We start from the raw sequence: 21,185 nt of genomic DNA, 5'->3' as shown, positions 1-21,185 counted from the left end.
ACTCAGAGCTAGTATCAATGTTGATCACAGAAAGAGATATGTTTCTAATTAACTAACTTTAAAGCCCTATCTTAATCACTTAGAGCATTCTTGTGCACATCTGTGCTGCAGGAGGAACTGGATTACCTCCATGGTGTATGTGTGTCTGGGTGTGCGTGTGTGTTTAAAGCAATGCTATAACTCTATCCAAATGCGATGCAGCACTGCTTTAAAGTTTAGAAGCAAATGTGTGCTTTGTAATGTAGTTTAAAAATTGAAACCCCCTTCTACCTTATATGTTCTTCTCTTGTAAATTGGGCTTGTTTGTGGAGGGCAGCTATTTCCAGTACTGTGACACATACATCCCAGAACTTCTTCCCTCTTACTTCGATGGGACCTAAATGAGCACCAGAGCCAGGTCCTCTCATGTGGTTTTGCTTCATCTTACAATGACATCAGTATCTTTCCATTCGCCTCATTTTTATAAAATTGTGCCCAGAATGAATGGCAATGCCAGTAAAGGAAGCTGAGTCCTGGGAGTAATTTTTTATTAGAGTAAATGAAGTGATGTGATAAACAAGTACAACCTGACGTGACAACATGGCATAAAGCCGTGATACAAAACGTTTCATTCTATTCTTGTGAATGTTTTTTAAAGCTTTTATGCCTTTCACATGTCTTGTGTGTATATATACTGACCAGTGGAAGTATAATTCGTGTTCAGATATTTATTTCTGTCAATGAATGACCAGACGGTTCTTGCCTGTGTTGGAAGAGAACCATTTTGCCTATTCGATAACTCTGAGTGACATTACATATAACAAACTAGCCAGGATGATCCACTGTAGCCCGAGTGAGAAACATGTAGCTTTCTCTACTTTGTAAAGTTGGCAGAGACTCACAAATGCCTTTATTCTCATTTTTTAACTGAAATAGTTTGTGTATTTTTCCTACCAAAGTAACAGATGCTCAATGTGGAAAACTATGGCGATACAGGCAAAAAAAAAGAGAGGAAGGATGCTTATAAATTAATTTTTACTACCTGTAACTTGCCACTTGGAGATTTGATGTTGGTCATGAGGATACAAAGCTGACGTTTCTTTGAATACATACTATTTGTCTGACACTGTGCTAAGTGCTTTACATCAATCAGATTATTTAATCCTCCCCAGAACCCACTGACAAAGGGAATGGTATTAATCTCCTTTCATAGATGAGGAAACTGAAGCTCAGAGATACTAAATGAATCACCCAAAGTCACACAGCTAACAGGTCACACAGTAGCAGAGCTAATTGAATGTGGGATTGCTGGACAGCTAGCTGCATTGATTTCTGTGAGTTGCATATGTGTCAGATATTACTTTCACTTGCTTTTCAATTGAATTTATGAAGCTTTTGTTATATTAAAGTATTTAGTTGTGCACAGACGAATCTATACTTTTGTGATTTCTACCTTTAGTGCCATGTTTAAAAAGGCCTTTCCTATTCCTAGATTATAATATGGGAGGGAGGAAAAAAGCAGTGCCAACAGTACCAGAAGATATTAATCACAAGCCAGAAAGCCAAGGTATCTGCCGAAGTTGTTACCAACAGGAAGAAGTAGGAGATGTGAGGATGTGTTTGAAGGCAGTGGCAGAAGAGGACATAACGCTGTTCCCTCATTATGAGTATCAAGTCCAATAAGCCAATTAAATACACTTCCTTTCATGCCTCCTACCCTCCCCTTTAAGCTCCTGCCTCAGGGTCTGGACTGGGAGGAGGGACTGGAGGAAAAGAGAGGAAGGCTGGGCTTCCCTGGTGGCGCAGTGGTTGAGGGTCCGCCTGCCAATGCAGGGGACACGGGTTCGTGCCCCGGTCCGGGAAGATCCCACATGCTGTGGAGTGGCTGGGCCCGTGAGCCATGGCCGCTGAGCCTGCACGTCCGGAGCCTGTGCTCCGCAACGGGAGAGGCCACAGCAGTGAGAGGCCCGTGTACTGCAAAAAAAAAAAAAAAAAAAAAAAAGAGAGAGAGGAAGGCTTCTTACATAGCTGCTGCTGTTTGAGGGTATCTTTGGAGTGTCAGATGCCTTCTGTCAGGCAGTAAGTAGCCAGATGCCAGCACTTTTGTGTGGCACGTAGATGTGTTCTTTTGAGACACTCCTGGGGAGATCTCACCCACAAGTGTTCCCTGTCATACAGGAAACCCTCTCTGGATGATCTCTAATCACTTCCTTCTCTCCGCTCTGACCCCAGGAGTATGTTCCTTGCCCTGAAGGCAGCCTTTCTGAGCGTAGTCCTTTCAGTATGGCACATGACTCCCCTCCACTGGGCCCACAGGAAAAAACAAAATTAGGTACCCTTTCCCTTCCAAATGGTAAAAAATGGAGGCTGCTTCCATTGCTGCCCTTTCTTCTTGCCCTGCCATGTGGACAACTTCTGACAGTCTCCTACCTTCAGAATCTCAAAGTCCTGACTCTCATCAGGATCTATGTCCCATATTTGGCGGGGGCGGGGGGTGGGGGGAGCATATGCGTTAGGTTCTCCCAAGATCTCTGTTTTAGGGGCAAGAGGAGGTAGGCTTTTGGGTTCTGGCAGCTTGGCAGTCATTCACTTTGGGGAAAGAGGTGCCGGCCTCCCCTTCTGGCAACCATCCCCAGTCTCTGTGAGAGGTTTTCATGGAGCACACCTACTTCTGTGAATCTCCTCCTCTTACTTAGGCTGTTAGACAGTGATCGAGAAGAGTACGGGGCCAATAATTTCTACCTTTAGCAGAAATGTGGCAGCACCTCTGTTTAGCATTTGTAGGTATTAGTCCTTGGCGTTAGGACCTCAGCTGAAATGCCAAGGTGTTAGGAAAAGTCCCACTCCACATCGTACGCTGTAGAGTTGTGCTGTGGAGATATCATATGATAGAAAGTTTCTAATTTTTTTTTTCAGAATGGATTGTGAGTTATCACAGATGTTTTCTGAGTAGTACATTACTTTTTTTTTTTAATTAATTAATATATTTATTTTTGGCTGCATTGGGTCTCCGTTGCTGTGCACGGGCTTTCTCTAGTTGCGGCGAGCGGGGGCTACTCTTCGTTGCGGTGCGCAGGCTTCAGTAGTTGTGGCTCGCGGGCTCTAGAGCGCGGGCTCAGTAGTTGTGGCGCATGGGCTTAGTTGCTCTGCGGCATGTGGGATCTTCCCGGACCAGGGCTCGAACCCGTGTCCCCTGCATTAGCAGGTGGATTCTTAACCACTGCGCCACCAAGGAAATCCCCACTGCGCCACCGGGAAAATCCCCACTGCACCACCAGGGACGTCCTGTATATTACTTTTTAAATAGTGGCCCAAGCCATCAATAAATTGACATTCATTTCTTCTAGAGGTATAACCCTATCACAATAAAATGGAAAAAAATCAAAGGAGTGTTCTGTATTGCAAAGCTATTTCTGTGTCACAGTGTGTAGTCTTTAGAAGCAGGATTTTGTTGATCTTGGTGACAACAAATTCAATATATCTAATAATCCTGCATAGCAGGTCTTCATTCTCCTTCCTGTTGATGTGACAGTCACTCTTTAATGAAACCTTATTTTGTATACTATTTGCATTGTAGATCAGGAATGAAGAGCTGAGTTTGCTTAAGCAATAGCTGAGCTGTTTATACTTTATATATTCTTCCATCAAGAAATAATTACCCTTCAAACAACCTTACCTCTTTCTACTTTGTATATGCAAACTACCTAAATAAAACATATGCAAACTTCCAAACCACACATCAGTATACAGAAACAATCAGGACCCAGAAAAGCATAGAATAGCGTATACATAACCTATTCCACTTCCTTGTACCAAGGCATTCATTCATTCAGCAAGTCTATATTGAGCATCTACCATAAGCCTGCGAGGCAATAGAGTTGATTTTGCTTGTTTATTTACTACAGGAAAGTAAAGAATAATGTTTGTTTTAACTCCAGTTCTATAAAATCGGAATGTTATTTCTGGCTTAACAAAGATAATATTGTAGTAGAACTTCAGTATCTCACTGGTTGCTGTCCATAATTCTCTGTTGGAATACATCTACACATGGATTAGTTTTAAATGGCCTTCGGCAGTTTACTGTAGGGCCATCTGGCCATTTGCTATCTGTACTCCCAAAATAACATGCAGTTCTAGAATAACTTAGAACTCAGTTATGCCCTGGCATATATTATTGAAGTGTTAAATGGGTATAAAGTAGGGCATGTATTGACAATTCAGGTAGGATATGCAGTACTCTAAAATAGCCCAGGCCGATAAGATGCAGACTCTCAGTACAGCTAAATTATAGAATAATTACATTTTTAAGATTATAAGATTTTTTTGTTTTATATGAGAATTTCACTGCATAGTTATTTTTTCTAGGACATTTATTATGTCATTAAAGGTATACCACTTCCATTTATATCAACTTTAGTATTTAAGGAGATGTTTGTACATCTCTGTGGTTATGATTCACAATAACGTTAGCACAAAACTGTGAATGGATGAGTCTCTACTGCAAATATATGCCCACTGTTCAAAAAAGGATATTTCGGGCCTCCCTGGTGGCGCAGTGGTTGAGAGTCCGCCTGCCGATGCAGGGGATGCGGGTTCGTGCCCCGGTCTGGGAGGATCCCATATGCCGCGGAGCGGCTGGGCCCGTGAGCCATGGCCGCTGGGCCTGCGCATCCGGAGCCTGTGCTCCGCAACGGGAGAGGCCACAACAGTGAGAGGCCCGCATACCGCAAAAAGAAAAAAAAAAAAAAAAAAAGGATATTTCAAGGTGGAAAGTAGAAAACTCTTCTGCAAATAATGTTAAACCTCGAAATAATGTTCAGCATGTCCTGAAAGATGACCATGGATTGTTGTGATCTTTAAACAACCAACATACTATTTCTTTAAAAAGCTTAGAAGAGGGAAATCCAACCATATGTTAAAATGTCTGATTTTTCTTCTGATTCTTTTTCCTATAACAGCAGAACTTTGAGTTTGAGTGGGTGCTCTATAAATACCTGCTGACTGCTGAAGGAAACATATTAGAATTTAGAAAAATGGTGAGGTTTTTTTTAAAGGAAAAGTAAAACTTGGGTACAAACCTTTCTCCATTGCTTCATTTTGGGGAGCCTGTAGCTTTCTGGTATTTCCTGTTGAATATCCATCTTAGCGTAGCAAGTGATAAACTGGCTCACACAACTTACTGTAGGATTAGACCCTTAATAAGTTCAGATACTAGAACTTCTGGATAGAGAAGATAAAGTAGGTTTTTACAACAGTTAATAGCATAAAGAATAAATTGCAAGTATGAGAAATAAAAGGCACTATAAAAGCTTAGTGCATATTTTGAGAAGAACTAAGTAGAAATTTTATACATTCATTGAAATTAACCACTGAGTGTAAGTATTAGACATGTGTAAAGAGAGAATTAGTGACCTAGAAGCTAGATCTTAAGGAATAAAAAGATAAGAATTCAACATATGTCTAATAGAAGTTTCAGAAGGAAAATTAGAGAAAATGCTAAAAGCAATAGTCAAAGAGATTTTGGTAAGAAATTTCTAGAGATTATTAATTAAGTCATGAATTCTCAAGGTAATGCATATATTTGGTTTTAAAAGATCAGAGGGTGCAAAAAGTATCTGTAAGACAAAGCAAAATTCCTTTTCCCAGTTCATCCCACCCCAAACTGCCCCCCTGCCCCAGCTACCACTTAACAAAACTTTTGTTTCTTATTTTGCTATTTCTTGATTTTTTAAAATATGAGATATTATCTGTTGACTTCCTACAGTAGAAATGGTGATTTAGTTAGCCCTCTTACTGTATGAGCATGCACATGCAGGCACTCACATATTTTTCCCTCTCCCTAGCCTTCCAATATAACTGTATCTCAATTTTTGGTTAATTAAATACTCTGTGTTTATAGCATTATTGCTATGTGAAACTGTTCCCGGCTGAGCGTCATTGTTTTCTATGATAAGATTTCCTTCCCTGAACAACTCTTCATTTTTTCCTGGAGGTAAATATTGCTTTAGCTTTATTTGCTTGGTTTCTGTGTCACTATCACAAACCCATTCCTAGCTCTGCCACCATCACTAACTCATCTTTTTAATATGGTCAGACACATCAGGAAATCTATCATTTCAATTTTTTTCCTTGGACACCCCCATCCTGGAGGCCTAGATTCTCCTGCTCCTGTTCGTTTTATGTTGCTCTCTGGACCCTTGAGTCAACTATTTCCTGGATCCCACATCTTTCTCTTTTTTTACTTTATCATTTTAGTGGGGTACATCCACCAGTATCTCCTCAAGAAATGTAGGGAGCTAAAATTTCTTAAGACCTTGCTTGTCTGAAAATGGCTTTGTCCTTCCTCACATTTACTTCATACTTGACTGAGTTTTGAGCTCTCATTGGAGCTCATTTTTTCTCAGAAGTTTGAGGTAATACTCCATTGTTTTCTACTTTTTGAACTTCCTGTTGAGAAGTCTGATTTCTGTCTATTTCTGTTAACTTGCCTGTGACTCGTCATGTTCACTCTCCCAAAAGGTATTAGATTTTCTTTTTTACTCCTGTCTTCTGAAATTCCATAATTGGATTTTTGTTCTTTTCTTATGCTGGGTATATATTTCCTTCACTACAAAGAATTTTCTTATATTTTTTCTTTGATTTTCTCACCCATGATTTTCTCAATATGTATGTTCTTCACCTATTAGTCATTATTGAACCTTAGATTGACTTTATTTTGTTATCTCTTTTCCTATTTTCTTCTTTGTTTTTGTTTTTATTTTGCTTTCTGTAAGATCTTCTCAACTTTATCTTCTAACTCTTCTATTGATTTTTTTCAGTTATATTTTTATTTGTAAGCACTCTTTCTTGTTCTTGAATTTCCTTTCTAATCACATCCTGTTTCTCCCATCATGAATGCAAAAGCTTATTTTATCATTATGGATATCATAGGATTTTTTTTTAAAGTTTTCTTCTACTCTCCATGTTGTCTGTTTCCTCTAAGTTCCCCTTTTGTATTTGTTTGATTCATCATATTAACTTGATGTTAAAATTTTCCTCAAATATCTGATGGTGACTGTCTCTCCATTCATATTTGAGGTGAGACCTTGAAAGATGATTAGAATTTCAGACAGGGCTTGTTGACCAGTGACCTTTCTCATAGGAATTCATTTGTTTCATTGTGGCATCTCCACATGTCAGCGTTGCTAGGTCAGCCCAGTTAGTTTCCAGAGAAAGGTTCCTATAATGTCCTGGAAGGAAAATCTCCAGCTGTCTGGGAGCCAAATGGAGGAGGGGCGCTGGAGAAGCATCATTAATAAATAGACATCCTTTCATTTAATTTCCTTTAGCCTTGCCTGGTCTCTGTGGTCCAGATCATCCAGTGAGGAAGCCTTTCTGCTGCTGAGGAGAGAGGTCAGGGGAGAAGGACGGTAGTTGCTTGGCTGCATGGGCTTGAGGAGGTTACCAGAGGGCTTGTGTTTACTTTCTATAGAATTGCTACCAGTTCTGTTTTCAGCTCTGCTCTGCAATTGCACCTCCAGAGGTACTTGGTGTTTCCAGTTCCTGAGCCTTCCGGAGTTTCTCTGGAGCAAATGAGCTGCTGTCTCTTTGCTAACACCACATACACAAGCAGAATCACCTACACTTACAGAAGCATTCTGCCTCCTTCTCTCTGCTCCAACACCACTCATCCATCTGCTTTCCATCTCTTGAAATCCAGTTGACATTTCTTTTCTGTTGTCATCTTACTCAATTATTCTTGTTGTCCCTGAGAGTCCATGCCTTATAAAAATTCCCATACCATTATTTCAGTAGAGCTTCAAAAGGCAGAGGGATTTAAAATTGATGTTTACTTTTCCATGTTTTCCCCAGTCTGTTCTTCATACAGCATGCAGCATTTTTATTCAGACCCAATCTGATTAGAAATTTCTCAAATGGCTATAAACCTCTTACTTATATTATTAAGGGCAGAAAGTCCTCCCCCTGGTTATTTCTCAAGCCTCGTTTTTGACCTCCCCCTCCCTTACCTTCATTGCTATCCACACTCACTCAATGCTCTGGCCATGTTTTGCTTTTACCCCTGAACCATGTTTTCTCACCAGGTCCTTTGCACATGCTGTTCTTAACACAGTCCACCTCTCACATTCACACCTGGCTACTTTCCAATCATCATTGAGGTCTCAGCCGAAAGAGCACCTTCTCTGGAGAGCCTTTCTTGACATTAGCCCCCCTCCCTAGGCCTGGGTTCTCATAATTATAATACCTAATTCTCCCCTGATTGGAGCACCTACCCCATTGGGTGTTTCATGAGGGCATCTTGGCTATTTGCCTGGCACATAATAGGCATTCTAATTTGTGTTGAATGGTGAATAATGTTTTTTTCTCTGACCTTTTTCACTCAGTATTTTCACTGAGAATGTAAGTATTTCTTTACCTTCAAGCCTTGGTTATATTCTAGTAATAGCCCAGCACTTTACCCATCTCTTCCAAACTTAGAAATACTAGAAAGTATAGAAAACCTGAAGAAATCAGAAATGCTTGTACACTCACTTTGTACATTTAAAGGCTTTATTTCAAATGTAAAGTTAACAAAATTGTATCTTAAAATATTAGTTTGGAATAAAGACAGTTTCTGTGGCTTAAAAATTAGACAGTGTAGAACCAGAACTTGAAGTGAATCAATACTTAATGCTGTAGCATTGAAAAAAAAAGGGGGGTTGTGCTGGAAGTTGGATTTGCTGGTAATTTTGATTTATTCAGGTTGTGGGTAGGAAAACGAAAAAGGAAAAAATAAAAGACTGGATTTTTGATGCCCATCTGTTCATGCTTCAGAGACCTGGAAACTGATGTTTTAAATTTCCTGGTTTTACTTTTCTGGTTTATACAGCTTTAAGAAGGGAGAAGATGGAACCTCTCAGTTAGAAAAATGAAGGAATAAAAGGAAAGACAAGGAAAAGCATAAGATAGAAAAAAGCACCACAGGAAACAAATAATAGAAATGGAGGAATATATTTGTTTGATTTATAACATTGAGCCTTTTTGTAATTAATGTGCCTCTAGATAGAGAACAAATCTTTGATTAGTATACAAATGAAAATAAGGTAACATTAAAATGCCTGCCTTAAATGGATGGCTAAAGTGTAACTTGTGAGAGTTAACAAGAAAAACGCATCTTAAAAAAAGGCATGGGAAAAAAAAAAAGTCATGGGTCTCTGATTTATAAAGTAGCTTAACTATGAGAGGGCCAGTGGAGTCAGAGACTGGAGTTTTTAGAATGTTGATTATCTCTTTAGTAACCACGACAGCATAATGTTGACCTTCTCCATTATTATCAAAAATAAAAAATAATAGTATTTACTGACCTCTTACTATGTGCCAAGCAACATGGAAAACATAACTTTGCAAGGCAGCATTATTATTAGCTCCATTTTACAGATGGGGTAACTGATAATTAGAGAAAAAACTCTTTCCCAAGGTTAACTAATAAGTGGCAGAGCCCTGAATTTAAAACTATACAATATACCTAGAGCCCTGCTTGACCAGTGTGCCTTTTTGCCTCTTAATAATTATAAGATAATCAGTAGATTTGATTAGAAGTTTGATCCTCCTTCCATTAGAAGTCTAGGGGACTGGTCTCATTCTCATTGAACATATGAAGAAACCCAGGTTTCAAAAGATTAAGTGACTTTATTCACAGCCGAACAAATTTTTAAGAAAAATTCTTTCCTAAACTCAGTTCTCTATTCTTTTTATTTTTAGTTAAAAAAGGAACATTTTTGTTTCACAATTCATATTTTCTCCTTTTCATCCCCCAAATTCTCTTATCAGTTTTGATGGTTAGCTCTCTCTTCTTGTACAATATTCTCTTGTTGTCACTGTCTGTCAACATAGATATGGTACCTTCCACTCTATCATTTTCCTGATACCCTGTTCAGGAAATTTCACCCATCATGGTATTGATTCTTTCCCCTCTTTTCCACAACAGTATCCAGTTGTATTCATCATCTCAGGCTGCCATAACAAAATACCATAGACTGGGTGGTTTAAACAACAGGAATTTACCGTTCTGGAGGCTGAAAGTCTGAGATGAGAGTGCTAGTATAGTCAATTCTGAGGAGAACTCTCTTCCTGACTTGCAGCTGGCTGCCTTCTGGCTGTGTCCTCACATGTGGCCGTGGGAGGGAAGGGGGAAGAAAGAGAGAGAGAGGAAGAGAGATTTCTTCCTCTTCCTGTAAGACCACAGTCCTATCGGATTATGGACCAATCCTTATGACCTCATTTAACCCTACTTACCTCCTAAAGACTGTATCTCCAGACATAGTCACATTCAGGGTTAGGACTTCAACATATGAATTTTGAGGGAACACAATTCAGCCCATAGCACCCATAAAATGATACCATGCTCTAAAGGATACTCTCCAATTGGAAACACTGCCCTAAGGGAATTCCTATTTTTGTTTGGAAAGAAGAAAGTGATCCTTTCTTCAATACCAGCACATTTTACTATCTTGCTTTCAACCTCCAAATAATGGCTTCCAAAATAAATTGTGGAATAGGACATGTGATTAGAGATCATTTTTAGAGTTTCCTTCAGTGCTTTACTGATGCTGTAGAAGATATGGGATTCCCAGAGTAATGTGAACATTTACTTGCTAACAAGGTAAATCCATACCGAGCAGCTTGCTGAGTCTATGTACATGTGAAACAGCCACTTCCTCTTGCTTGAAAGAAATTACTTCAGATTCACATTTGGGAACTTTTTTCATTTTTGTATACTATCGTTAAATTAAGCGGGGTGAATGAATAGAAGCTTTTAAGACTTCACTTCTGAGTTATTAATGAAACAAATGATGAGCAAATTATTAAGTTTAAATGGAAAAGTTAGATCATTGTAGTAATGGAATCAGTAAATACAGTTTAGTTTAAAGGTAATATGGATAGCTTACAATTTCTGGGGGTAAGAGACCAAAAGAAGTACGTATGAAATGTCACTACATATGCTCTAAAATTTTTGTAAAAATAGGCACAACCTCTTGCTCGTAGAAGGAGCTTAGATATTTGTTGAATGAATATTTGTGGACTGAGTCAAGACAGTGACTCATTTACAAACTAGGAAATCCAGTGTTACCCAAGATGGCCTTAGAAATAACTCCATAAGTGTGGATGTTACATAAAGAAGCAAGGAAATGGGAAGTTTACTTTGATTTACTCAGCTCATCTACACATCCTTACCAACTCTCTTTTAATCCTCTCAAGAAATTTGGAAAAACAGATATTACCCCATTTCATAGATCAGAAAACTGAGGTTCAGAGAAATTAAGTGATTTGAATAAATTCACAAATACCGGAAGTACCGATGCAATACTTGGTACCAATACTACAGCCTGGGTTCTCCCCTCTTCAACATGCCCATTGCCTGAGTGGACTTACTTTAAGGTGCTTCACAGAGATTTCTCTCCACCTGTCCTCCCAAAAGAATCTCATAGGCTTACTGTGAAATTATCCCATTTGTGATTAGTTTCCTTGAATTAAGGTATTGTGCTTTTGAAAAGTGGAACATATTGAGTGAGCATTGAAGATGATTAGTACATTGTGGGAATTTAAGATTAGTTTCCAACAAGGCCAACAGGGAAGAACAGGGCATGATTCAAGGTAGATGCAAGAAGATGCATGGTGATGAGCATGGCAGGGATGGGGGCCCTGGGCCACTGGGAAGGAGCATAAATCTCTTAGGGAATTAACAACCAGTTGGTGGAGAGTGCTTACAGGGGAGGTAGGAAGATAAAGATTCACTGTTTACAGTTTAGCCTGCAACTTTGCTGACTGTGTTCAATTACTACAGTAAACCTTGTGTAAATTAGAGGGTTTTGTGGTGCTTAGCTCTTTTCGGGGGAGGAATGCGAATCATGAGAAGTGTGCATGCATCTGTTCACAAGGATGGCTCTGGGTTTGATAAACATGGGCTGTGGCAACATGCAAGGTAGCTTTTCCTAGTCTCATACATTGTTAAGGACCTTAAGTTTTCTGTATGGGAGGAGTATATCATCAAGGGATTTTATAAAATTGCATAAGACAAACTGCTCCTACTAGTAGGCAGTTAAATTAGCAGTGTGTACAATCTAAAACACTTTGGAATTAAGAGAGATTGACATATACACACTACTACATACAAAAGAGATAACTAATAAGGACCTACTGTATAGCACAGGGAACTCTACTTAATACTCTGTAATGACCTATATGGGAAAACGATCTAAAAAAAGAGTGGATATATGTATATGTGTAACTGATTCACTGTACTGTACACCTGAAACTAATACAACATTGTAAATCAACTATACGCCAATAAAAATTTTTTTAAAATGAGGAGAATGAGGAATTGAGGCATAATTATTTAAGTTAAATAATACTAATTACATAAACTCTGTTGCCAGAAGAAGCCATGTATCGTAAATAAATGGTATAAATTAGGTATATGGAAAGTGTTAGATTTTCAGAAATGATTCTTAGAAATGCTGGTGGAAAAAAATATAAAAAAACAGACTCATGGGAACAGAACCATCTTTTCCTTATGACAGTCATATATCCCAGCTATTTAAAGGACAGACATCAGAAAATGATGGACCTTAAACAGAAGAGAGGAAGCTGAAGCTTCTCTTTTTGGCAGCCTTCAAGAGAAGATGCTGTCTTGACTAAGTGTGTCATCCCTGGGACCATACATCGATAATGAGGCCAGTCTGATAACCATAAATATGCTTTCAGTTTCAGCATGCCTTTCTCAGGCTAACAAGTAGGGTTTGCTTGTTAATTTTAACTGAGGCTAGTTTCTATGGATCCTGTTTTCCTATCTTGTCACAAAACAGATTCTTCGTAGTCAAAGCAAGACACCCTTGCTCAGTATCCTCTCTCGGACTGCTGTCAATGTTGCATGTTGGCTTTGAAAATTTGCACAATGGGAGTTGAAATTTGGTTCAGGCACGAAACTCGAGCATTTAAATGACATGGCCTAAACAGCCGCGGTGTTGTTGGATGGCTGTTCCCCCAAAGCATTTGTGCTATGTGCATGTGGATGGTGATTGACTCATCTGTGATTCAAATTTGTTCAAATAATGTTCTGCCAGAGTTTCTTGTTGAAACAGCCTTCGTAGACATGTGCCATCTATTTTTTGAATATTAGCCCATAGCCATCTCCAATAAAGAGGAGCAGCCATCCCTACAGCCAACCACCAAGCATAAGTCTGTCTTTCTGTTAAATGTTGTGGTCTTCAAACATCTAGTTTTAATTATGATAGACTTCCTTGTTTGTGATTCCTTTATTTAGTGAAGACAATGTGGCAAGAAGTATAGGGGGTGTATGCGTGCACATGAGAATGCTAGATTAAGATCTTTACTTTTATACTTTATAGGTTTATATAAATCTGCTTACCATATAAGTGATATATTGGATACATGTGGGCAACATGATTTTTTGATTATCTTTGATATTTGCTTATGTGGCTAAAATTCTAAAAATGTTAATTTTGTAATTAATTTCCAACACATTGTTTGGAAACAGTGAATAGTTTTTGTTATAAATCTCCCAAGAACTTAGATCACTGAACTGCCTGGATGTGTCTTCCCAGTTGGTTTTGGAAAAATTATTTATCTTTGATTCCTATTTCCCTTCTCTTCAATTCTCAACATGGTTTCTATCCTGGAATCCACAGAAATTGCTGTGATAAAATCGAATGATATTTTTTTTTCTGCTGTCATCCATATTAGCCTTGAACTGTATTTTTTTCTGTTGCTTTTTTCACAGGTTTCCCTGATATCTTCAGACTTCCTTTTCTCTACTGATGTGTGGCCTTGGTGAATGGCCATTTGGGCTGAGTTTCATCATTTGGAGAGGGAATGCATTTTCCCACTCCTCTGCCATCTCTACTATATAAAATATGCCATCACCTATCTGGTTCCCCATGCTTTTTGACTCAGGCTGTGCACCTCCTAGGGTCTAAAGTAGTATCTCCCAGGGTATCCTTTGTCGAATATTAATTCTTAAGGTGCCTCTTTGTGTGTATGCGTGTGTGGAGAGGGGTGAGGGCTTTGGGGGATTGGTCCTTGTTTCATTAAGTGCTAACTATGGGAAACAATCAACACAATGTCTCTATCACACAATAGGTATTAAATAAATATTTATTGAACGAACAAAAGAATGAATGAATGAACATATTTACTGAACATACTAGCATGTGCTTTGGGAAGTTCTGCCGTGAAGAAATGTCTAACTTTGTTTAACCCAGCATTTCCAAAATTTGATCTCTCACAAAACCTTCTCTAGGGCAATACCTACACGTTCTGTTTCGTGATAAACAGAACACACCTTGTGAGACTTCAGCCTGAAGGGATGGCCGTATTGTTCTCCCTCCCCGACACCTGAGCTACATGTACACACGCTGAGCTTCCTCAGCCCTCTCTCTCCATGCCTGCCCCACAGGGAAGCCAGTTTCCATATTCCAGTTGCTAAGGCTCTCCTCTTTTCTCTTTGGCTCATATTTAAAATAATCGTTGATGAATTATGCCCTCTCTCTATCTCTTTAATCATCCACTCATTTGCATCATTTTTTTTCACACGCTATCTTCCAGATCTGCTTTGAGAAGCATGACTTAATCATGTCCTGTGGACTCTTATCTGTGGGTACTTATTTATGAGATTCTATAGGTTGAACTTACCATACTAAGTACTTTTTATTGAAATCTCTCAAAAAGATGTTTGTAGGCAATGTGTTCCACATGACATACATTTTAGCCACAGCATTCTCTTCAACAACACATGAATCAGTCTCAATGTCTTAAGTCGACATGACTTGCTTTATCTTATCGCCTTCTTCCTGACTACCTCTGTTGGTCAGCTAAACATAAGCTGGCTTCTCAACTTCAGCAGAAATCAGCTAAGGAGCCTAGAGCATCTCCTTTGCTTATGCTCAATCTTAGCATTGGTTTAAGCTCCGCCCAAATCTGGTCTTTTTGGACTAATCCAAATAAGGCATTTGGCCATTCCTACAGGTCCAGCTCTACGTTTGTGTGTTTGGATGTTGGTAGTGCAGGGAAGCAATCAGATTTAGGTCTGGAAAGTACTTATTCCAGCTGTGTCTTTAAACATCCCTCAACATAGTACTGGGGTTTTGTGGCAATGCCTCTGGACCCACCCTGGGGGACAGAGGTGGGAAAGAAGGAGAGGCGGCAGAGGGAAGGTTCTACTTTTGTTTCAAAGATTGGCTATTGGTTGGAAAAAAGTTGGGAGTGGGGTCCCAAGGCTGATAACAGATTGGAAACGACTGCAGTAACCAGAATCTTTCTAAGAGTGAAAACATGTTTGAATAGGGCTTCTGAGAGATTCAGAAACAAGAAGGACATTCTGTGAGTAAGGTGGGCAGTAACATTTCTTTAAGAAAAATTGAGGGGATGGTTAAACGGCAAGCCTGCCATGTGCTCTAGAAGGCAGCTCACTGGTATTCTTTGTTTTCTCTCCTTCACTCCTTACCTCTGTACCTTTCCTCTTCTCATTAGCACCTCCCCCAGAGTTGAAGCTGGGGAGGAGGAAGGAAGTGTTCGGTCATGTGCCTATTTGCATAGTTACTTCACTGAGTTCACACCAGGATAGTGCGAACATTCTGTCCGGTTCTATAAAAAAGCCAGTATCACCCCATTGGTAAAGTATTATTTGTTTTTTTTAGCATAGAACCGTTTATTGCCAGCCTTCTCTTCACTGTACATTTCAAATAGCATCTGATTAAGAATGTTCTGGATGGGTTAATTAGTGTGGTGACTATTATTAAGCAAACTGCTTGTTAGTATATGTCTATTTGATCTTGGTATTGATGTGAAGTAATTGACCATAGAGCTACATTTAGAAAAGCTGGAATAAAGTTTTTTTGATTTCTATTATGGCAATAAATTGTTTATATTAAACATGTCTATGAAAATATGGGTTTCATGTCACACACAGAGAATCAGAGTAGACTGTGTGGGATGGTAGTTGAGGATCGTTTTGTTTTGTTTTGTTTTGTTTTTTAGAAATAGTAATACATTTGTCCAGCTTGCTTCAAGATCAGCTCTGCTGAAACAAAGTAGTAAAAAATTATTACTGCTTACTGCTATAGAATATATGAAAACTGAAGTAATTTTAGCTTCCCTCATCTAAAGGACGTATTTCCTTTTAGTTTTAGCTAATTGCCTAAATACTTCTCTGGGTAACAATCACTCTATATAAAAGACTATTAGAGAAAAATATGAGAAGATATTGTAAACAAGGAAAGCATAGCACGTAACCACCTTCTTTCAAGTACTGGATTATCATCTATATTATTTATTGGTATTTTGTCCAGTTCTATTATTAAGTTTCCCCAGCTGTAGCATTTCCATAGGGAATTTATTCCATGAGCTAGTAAATTACACCATCAGGGAGTTTTTCTGGAAATTCAGCTTAAATTTTCCCATTCTTAATTTCATCTCATTACTCCTAGTTGTACCCCCTTGTACCTGGCTAAATAATTATTCTCTTTCCTTGGAGACTCCTATTATATACCCCTCTAGTTGTCACTTAACCAGGCTATTCATATTTAGCTCCTTTAATCTGTCCTCATAAATCAGTTTTTCCATTGCCTTAATCATTATTATTGCTCTTCTTAGAACTCTCTAATTTTCAAACATATATAGTTATCAGGTGCCTCAGATGAAATCAGCGTTTGCACAGTATTCTGCTCCCACAGACTTGGTCTCTCCCTTTCCTCCACATCACATTCCATAACCAAGCAGCATCAGTTTGTTTGCTGGTCCAATCAGCCCAGACTCATCTTGTCAAACTCCAGGAAATCTACATAGTCTTTTCCATGTGTCCTACTGCTTTCAGGTTTATTTTATTTTATCAATTTCATAATATTAATAAGCTGAGTTTTGTGTTTCTGTCCATATTGATATTCTGCATCTTCCCATGTCCTTATTCACCACCACCTATCTTGTCAGTCCTCCGCAACCTGGGTTAACGTGGGATTCTGTTCATCCTTGAGAACATTTAGGAAGTGTATTGCAAAAAAGCAGGCCTAGCACCTTGCCCACAGCTAGATTCCTTGTCAGTGACCAGTTCCCGTTGCTTACAAACCTTTAGCCAATCTCCCGTCTCTTTTAATTTGCAATTTTGCTCACATGCTGGCCAATATAAAGGGATTTTATGAGCAAGATGGGTCATGATACTGTTTTCTAAAATGAAGATATGTTGTTTCAATGCCCATTGATTTGTGTGTGTGTGTGTGTGAATCCTTCGTGCACCAAGTTTGTAATTCTGTTAAAATCCTTTTTAAGCTTGCCTGGCGTTCTTTATCTGACATAAACAAATAGGTTACTTCGCTTGCATTATTGTTGTTTTCCACATATGTACAGATGTTCCTTCTCTTACCATTTGTTCCATTTGTTTAGGAGAAGTTGAGGATATTGTCTAGTCATGTTTTTTCTTTTAGTGGTGATCAATGGGAACTTTCCAATTGATTTTTAGTTCCTTAGAATCTCCTCAGTATTTTGAATTTATTTCAGGAAGAAAGTTGGTTACCTCCCTTCATGATTTTGGACCTGTGAGATCTGAAACTCTAATCTGTATATGCCCAAGTTTCTTTCCATTTTTTAAAAAATAAACTCTCTAATTTTTTATTAGAGCAGTTCTAATGAAACTGAGGTTGTGACCACTGAGTTTTTAAAGGTCCATAGATGAGAAGAAAAAATCTTAGTACAACATTCATTATAATTCAATAAAATTCCTTAACCTAATAATCTAAAGAGAGATATTAAATTTAATGTTCGTTCTTTAAATTGAAGTATAATGGATTTACAATGCTGTGTTAGTTTCAGGTGTACAGCAAAGTGACTCAGGTTTTTAGTATTTCATATATATATATTCTTTTTCAGATCCATTTCCCTTCCTTTTCCATTTTAAATCAAGAATTAATGTATTACTTTATAAGGGCATACCAAGGAGGTTAGCCCCATTCTTTGTGTTTTATCTGTCCATATGCAATATCTACTTCATCCACTTATGACAGGGCACGGGTGTGGGGGGAGGTGACTTATATATTCAGGTGATTTTTCTCAAAAGGCCTCACGAAACAAGCACAGAGTCCCCCACATCAAGTCTTTTGCTTCTAGAATGTACATAGCATACTACAGCCAGACTGGATTTCCAGTTCGCAGCAGAACCCGCACTGTTGCTTAGCCTTGCTCACCTGCCCGTTGGTTCGGAACTAGCGATCGCCCATCCACCTCTCCACGGCGACCTTCTGACTCAGGTCACTTCCTGAGCACCATCTCTCCTCACCTTGCTTGAAATAGATGGCCTCGTCCAAGGCTTTGGGGATGCACAGAATTCCGCACCTGCCACCTGAAACGGTTCTTTTCAATTATGTCTCTCTCTTCTTCTTCCCTCTCAGCTTTGTAAGGAAGCTCAGTATGTGTTCTCTTGAATAAGGCCCTACTTCCCCCGCAGCAAGCATCCTGCCATTATCACACCTTATGATGTTTTTCTACTTCCATTTTTTTTTTTTTTTTTTTTTTCGGTACGCGGGCCTCTCACTGCTGTGGCCTCTCCCGTTGTGGAGCACAGGCTCCGGACGTGCAGGCTCAGCTGCCATGGCTCACGGGCCCAGCCGCTCTGCGGCATGTGGGATCTTCCTGGACCGGGGCACGAACCCGTGTCCCCTGTATCGGCAGGCAGACTCCCAACCACTGCGCCACCAAGGAAGCCCCTCTACTTCCATTTTCTAAGACTTTTCTGTTTCCTCGGGATCCTGCTCCCTTCCCTAGCAAGTATCCCCAAGCGAGCACCCCTGTGGACATGCACCCCATTAAAGAAAACTTGACGTTGCCTTCCCCTCTCTTCTCTGTGTCCCCTTCTCTCCCTAACCAGTGTCTGGTTTCTCTCTGCCCTCACTCCACACGAACCGCCCTGGGAGTAGCCAGTGATCTACGGTGTAACGGGGCCAAAATCGCCCTGTTGTTTCTGCTGCTGTAACACCTCTGCAGTGTTTCACACCCTTTTTTTTTTTTTTTTTTAACAGTTTTAAGAGCTCTTGGTTCTTTTTCCTACCCATGCTTTAGGAGCTCTTAATTTACCTCAATAGTGTGATATTCCTCTCAGATTCCCTTTCAGCTCGTCCAAGTGTTCCTCATTGCTTTCCTTGGTTCTGTGGTTCTTCTTCCTCACCTACCTCTTAAATGCATGTACTCTCCATTTCTTCACATACTCCACAATCCAGGTAAGGGGCCGAGTCTCTGCATGGGCCTCAGGACCTCTGAGAACACCCTTGTTGTCTGGCCCCAGACTGCCTCTCTAGACCTCAGATCCCGGGACTCAGACTCTTTGGCTTGCATCTTATTCCCTGAAGAGTTCATGCTCTTTCACACCCTTTTCCTTTGATCACACTGTTCCCTCCGTTCAAAACTTCCCCCTCTCTGCCTTTCAGAATCAGTCAACTAAAACCCTCTTTAAGCCTTTACTTATCCCGAAGTCAGAATTAATCTCTAGTTCTCAGTTTTAAAAGTTAGAATGTCCATTCTTGATATACTGTGTTCCGCCACAGGTTCCTTTGTTGTTCTCAAGTCTGTCTCCCACTCTTGTCTACTGGTTTGCTCCCTAGTACTTGGTGAATTCCTTGGTTGCATTTTATGTGTTTGCTTCTATCGATAAGTAGCAGATATCGAACTCTATGACAAAGCATTATGGGAAGAAAGGGGTGAGATGGTAATGAAAAAAATATAAAAAGATACTTCAAGAAATATTAGCAAGGGACCAAGCTATGTGATCCTTATAAAACCTTAGACCATTTCGGAGCCAGTAAGAAGATGAAGTCCAACAGATGTGGTTTTGGATTAGCTGCTGACCTAATAGTTGGGCTTCCCTGGTGGCACAGTGGTTAAGAATCTGTCTACTTGGGCTTCCCTGGTGGCGCAGTGGTTGAGAGTCCGCCTGCCGATGCAGGGGACACGGGTTCGTGCCCCGGTCCGGGAAGATCCCACATGCTACAGAGCGGCTGGACCCGTGAGCCATGGCCGCTGGGCCTGCGCGTCCGGAGCCTGTGCTCTGCAACGGGAGAGGCCACAACAGTGAGAGGCCCGCGTACCGAAAAAAAAAAAAAAGGAATCTGCCTACCAATGCAAGGGACACGGGTTCAAGCCCTGGCCCAGGAAGATCCCACATGCCGTGGAGCAACTAAGCCCGTGTGCCACAACTACTGAGCCTGTGCTCTAGAGCCCGCAAGCCACAACTGCTGAGCCCGTGTGCCACAACTACTGAAGCCCGTGTGCCTAGAGCCTGTGCTCCGCAACAAGAGAAGCCACGACAGTGAGAAGCCTGCACACCGCAATGAAGAGTAGCCCCCTCTCACTGCAACTAGAGAAAGCCCCTGCACAGCAACGAAGACCCAACACAGCCAAAAATAAAAATAAATAAATAAATAAATTTATTTTTTTAAAAAAAGAAATATTAGCAAAGTCAACTTAATAAAAATGTGTACAGGTGCCCAGGAATACAGAACAGTCACGTGAGCAGAAATACCCAGTGTTAATTCAGGAAGTTTCAAGCATTTTTGTAGGTTAATGAGTAAAAGTATGTTTTGAAAATAAGCACTGGGCCATGTCATGATAGGAAAACATAGAACTCCAGAAAGACAAGTAAAGAAAGAACGTTAAACCATCGCTCTACCCTGATTTTTTATGGTATGTGCAGTGCAGATTTTTATAGCCACAGAAACTCTTTGGAAACCAAAGACAATCTGGTCTAATTTCAAACTTTTGAACTTTCTCTTGGTGACTACTGCTTTTTGTGCTCTTCCTAGAATTTTTGTTATATCTTTAGTGGGTTTTTTTCTCAGTTTTTATACATCATCATCATGTGCTTACAGAAAGGTAAAGAGCAAATTTTAAATAGTATTTTCACTAAACGTATACTGCGTTTTCTTTTTGTAACAGATTCATGCCCAAGCACAAAGCAGCGCATTTACAGAAGATACTCAGCCTTAAGGGAAATGGCGGTGTTGCTCCATCCATGGCCCTTCCTTTCCAACAGGAGCAGAGGGGTTCTGAGAATTTATTGAAGAATTTTGATTCAGAGTCTGGATCCTGTGATGCTGCACAACAAGAAAACCTGGGTCGCTCAGTAAGGCAGGAGTCATACTTGAAAACATTCAGCTCATCAGATTATTCAAGCA

General features: G+C 39.8%; 1 protein-coding gene across 11 annotated transcripts in view; it reads left to right on the top strand.

The window, feature by feature from the left end:
• GTDC1 (glycosyltransferase like domain containing 1) overlaps positions 1 to 21,185 on the top strand; it is a 379,830-nt gene that overhangs the window by 294,899 nt on the left and 63,746 nt on the right. For 10 of the 11 annotated variants that reach the window (XM_082630949.1, XM_082630939.1, XM_082630943.1 and 7 more), the window contains one exon: positions 20,947 to 21,185. This exon is cut by the window's right edge and continues 94 nt beyond it. The exons of the other annotated variant lie outside the window; for it this stretch is intronic. In XM_082630949.1, the coding sequence (XP_082487075.1) occupies positions 20,947 to 21,185 (239 nt within the window). The remainder of the gene's footprint in view (positions 1 to 20,946) is intronic. 11 annotated transcript variants of the gene reach the window in all.

The sequence above is a fragment of the Mesoplodon mirus genome, assembly GCF_964341445.2.
Source record: "Mesoplodon mirus genome assembly, chromosome: 8".
NCBI classification, from domain to species: Eukaryota; Metazoa; Chordata; class Mammalia; order Artiodactyla; family Ziphiidae; genus Mesoplodon; species Mesoplodon mirus.
This window is presented reverse-complemented; position numbering and strand designations above follow the sequence as displayed.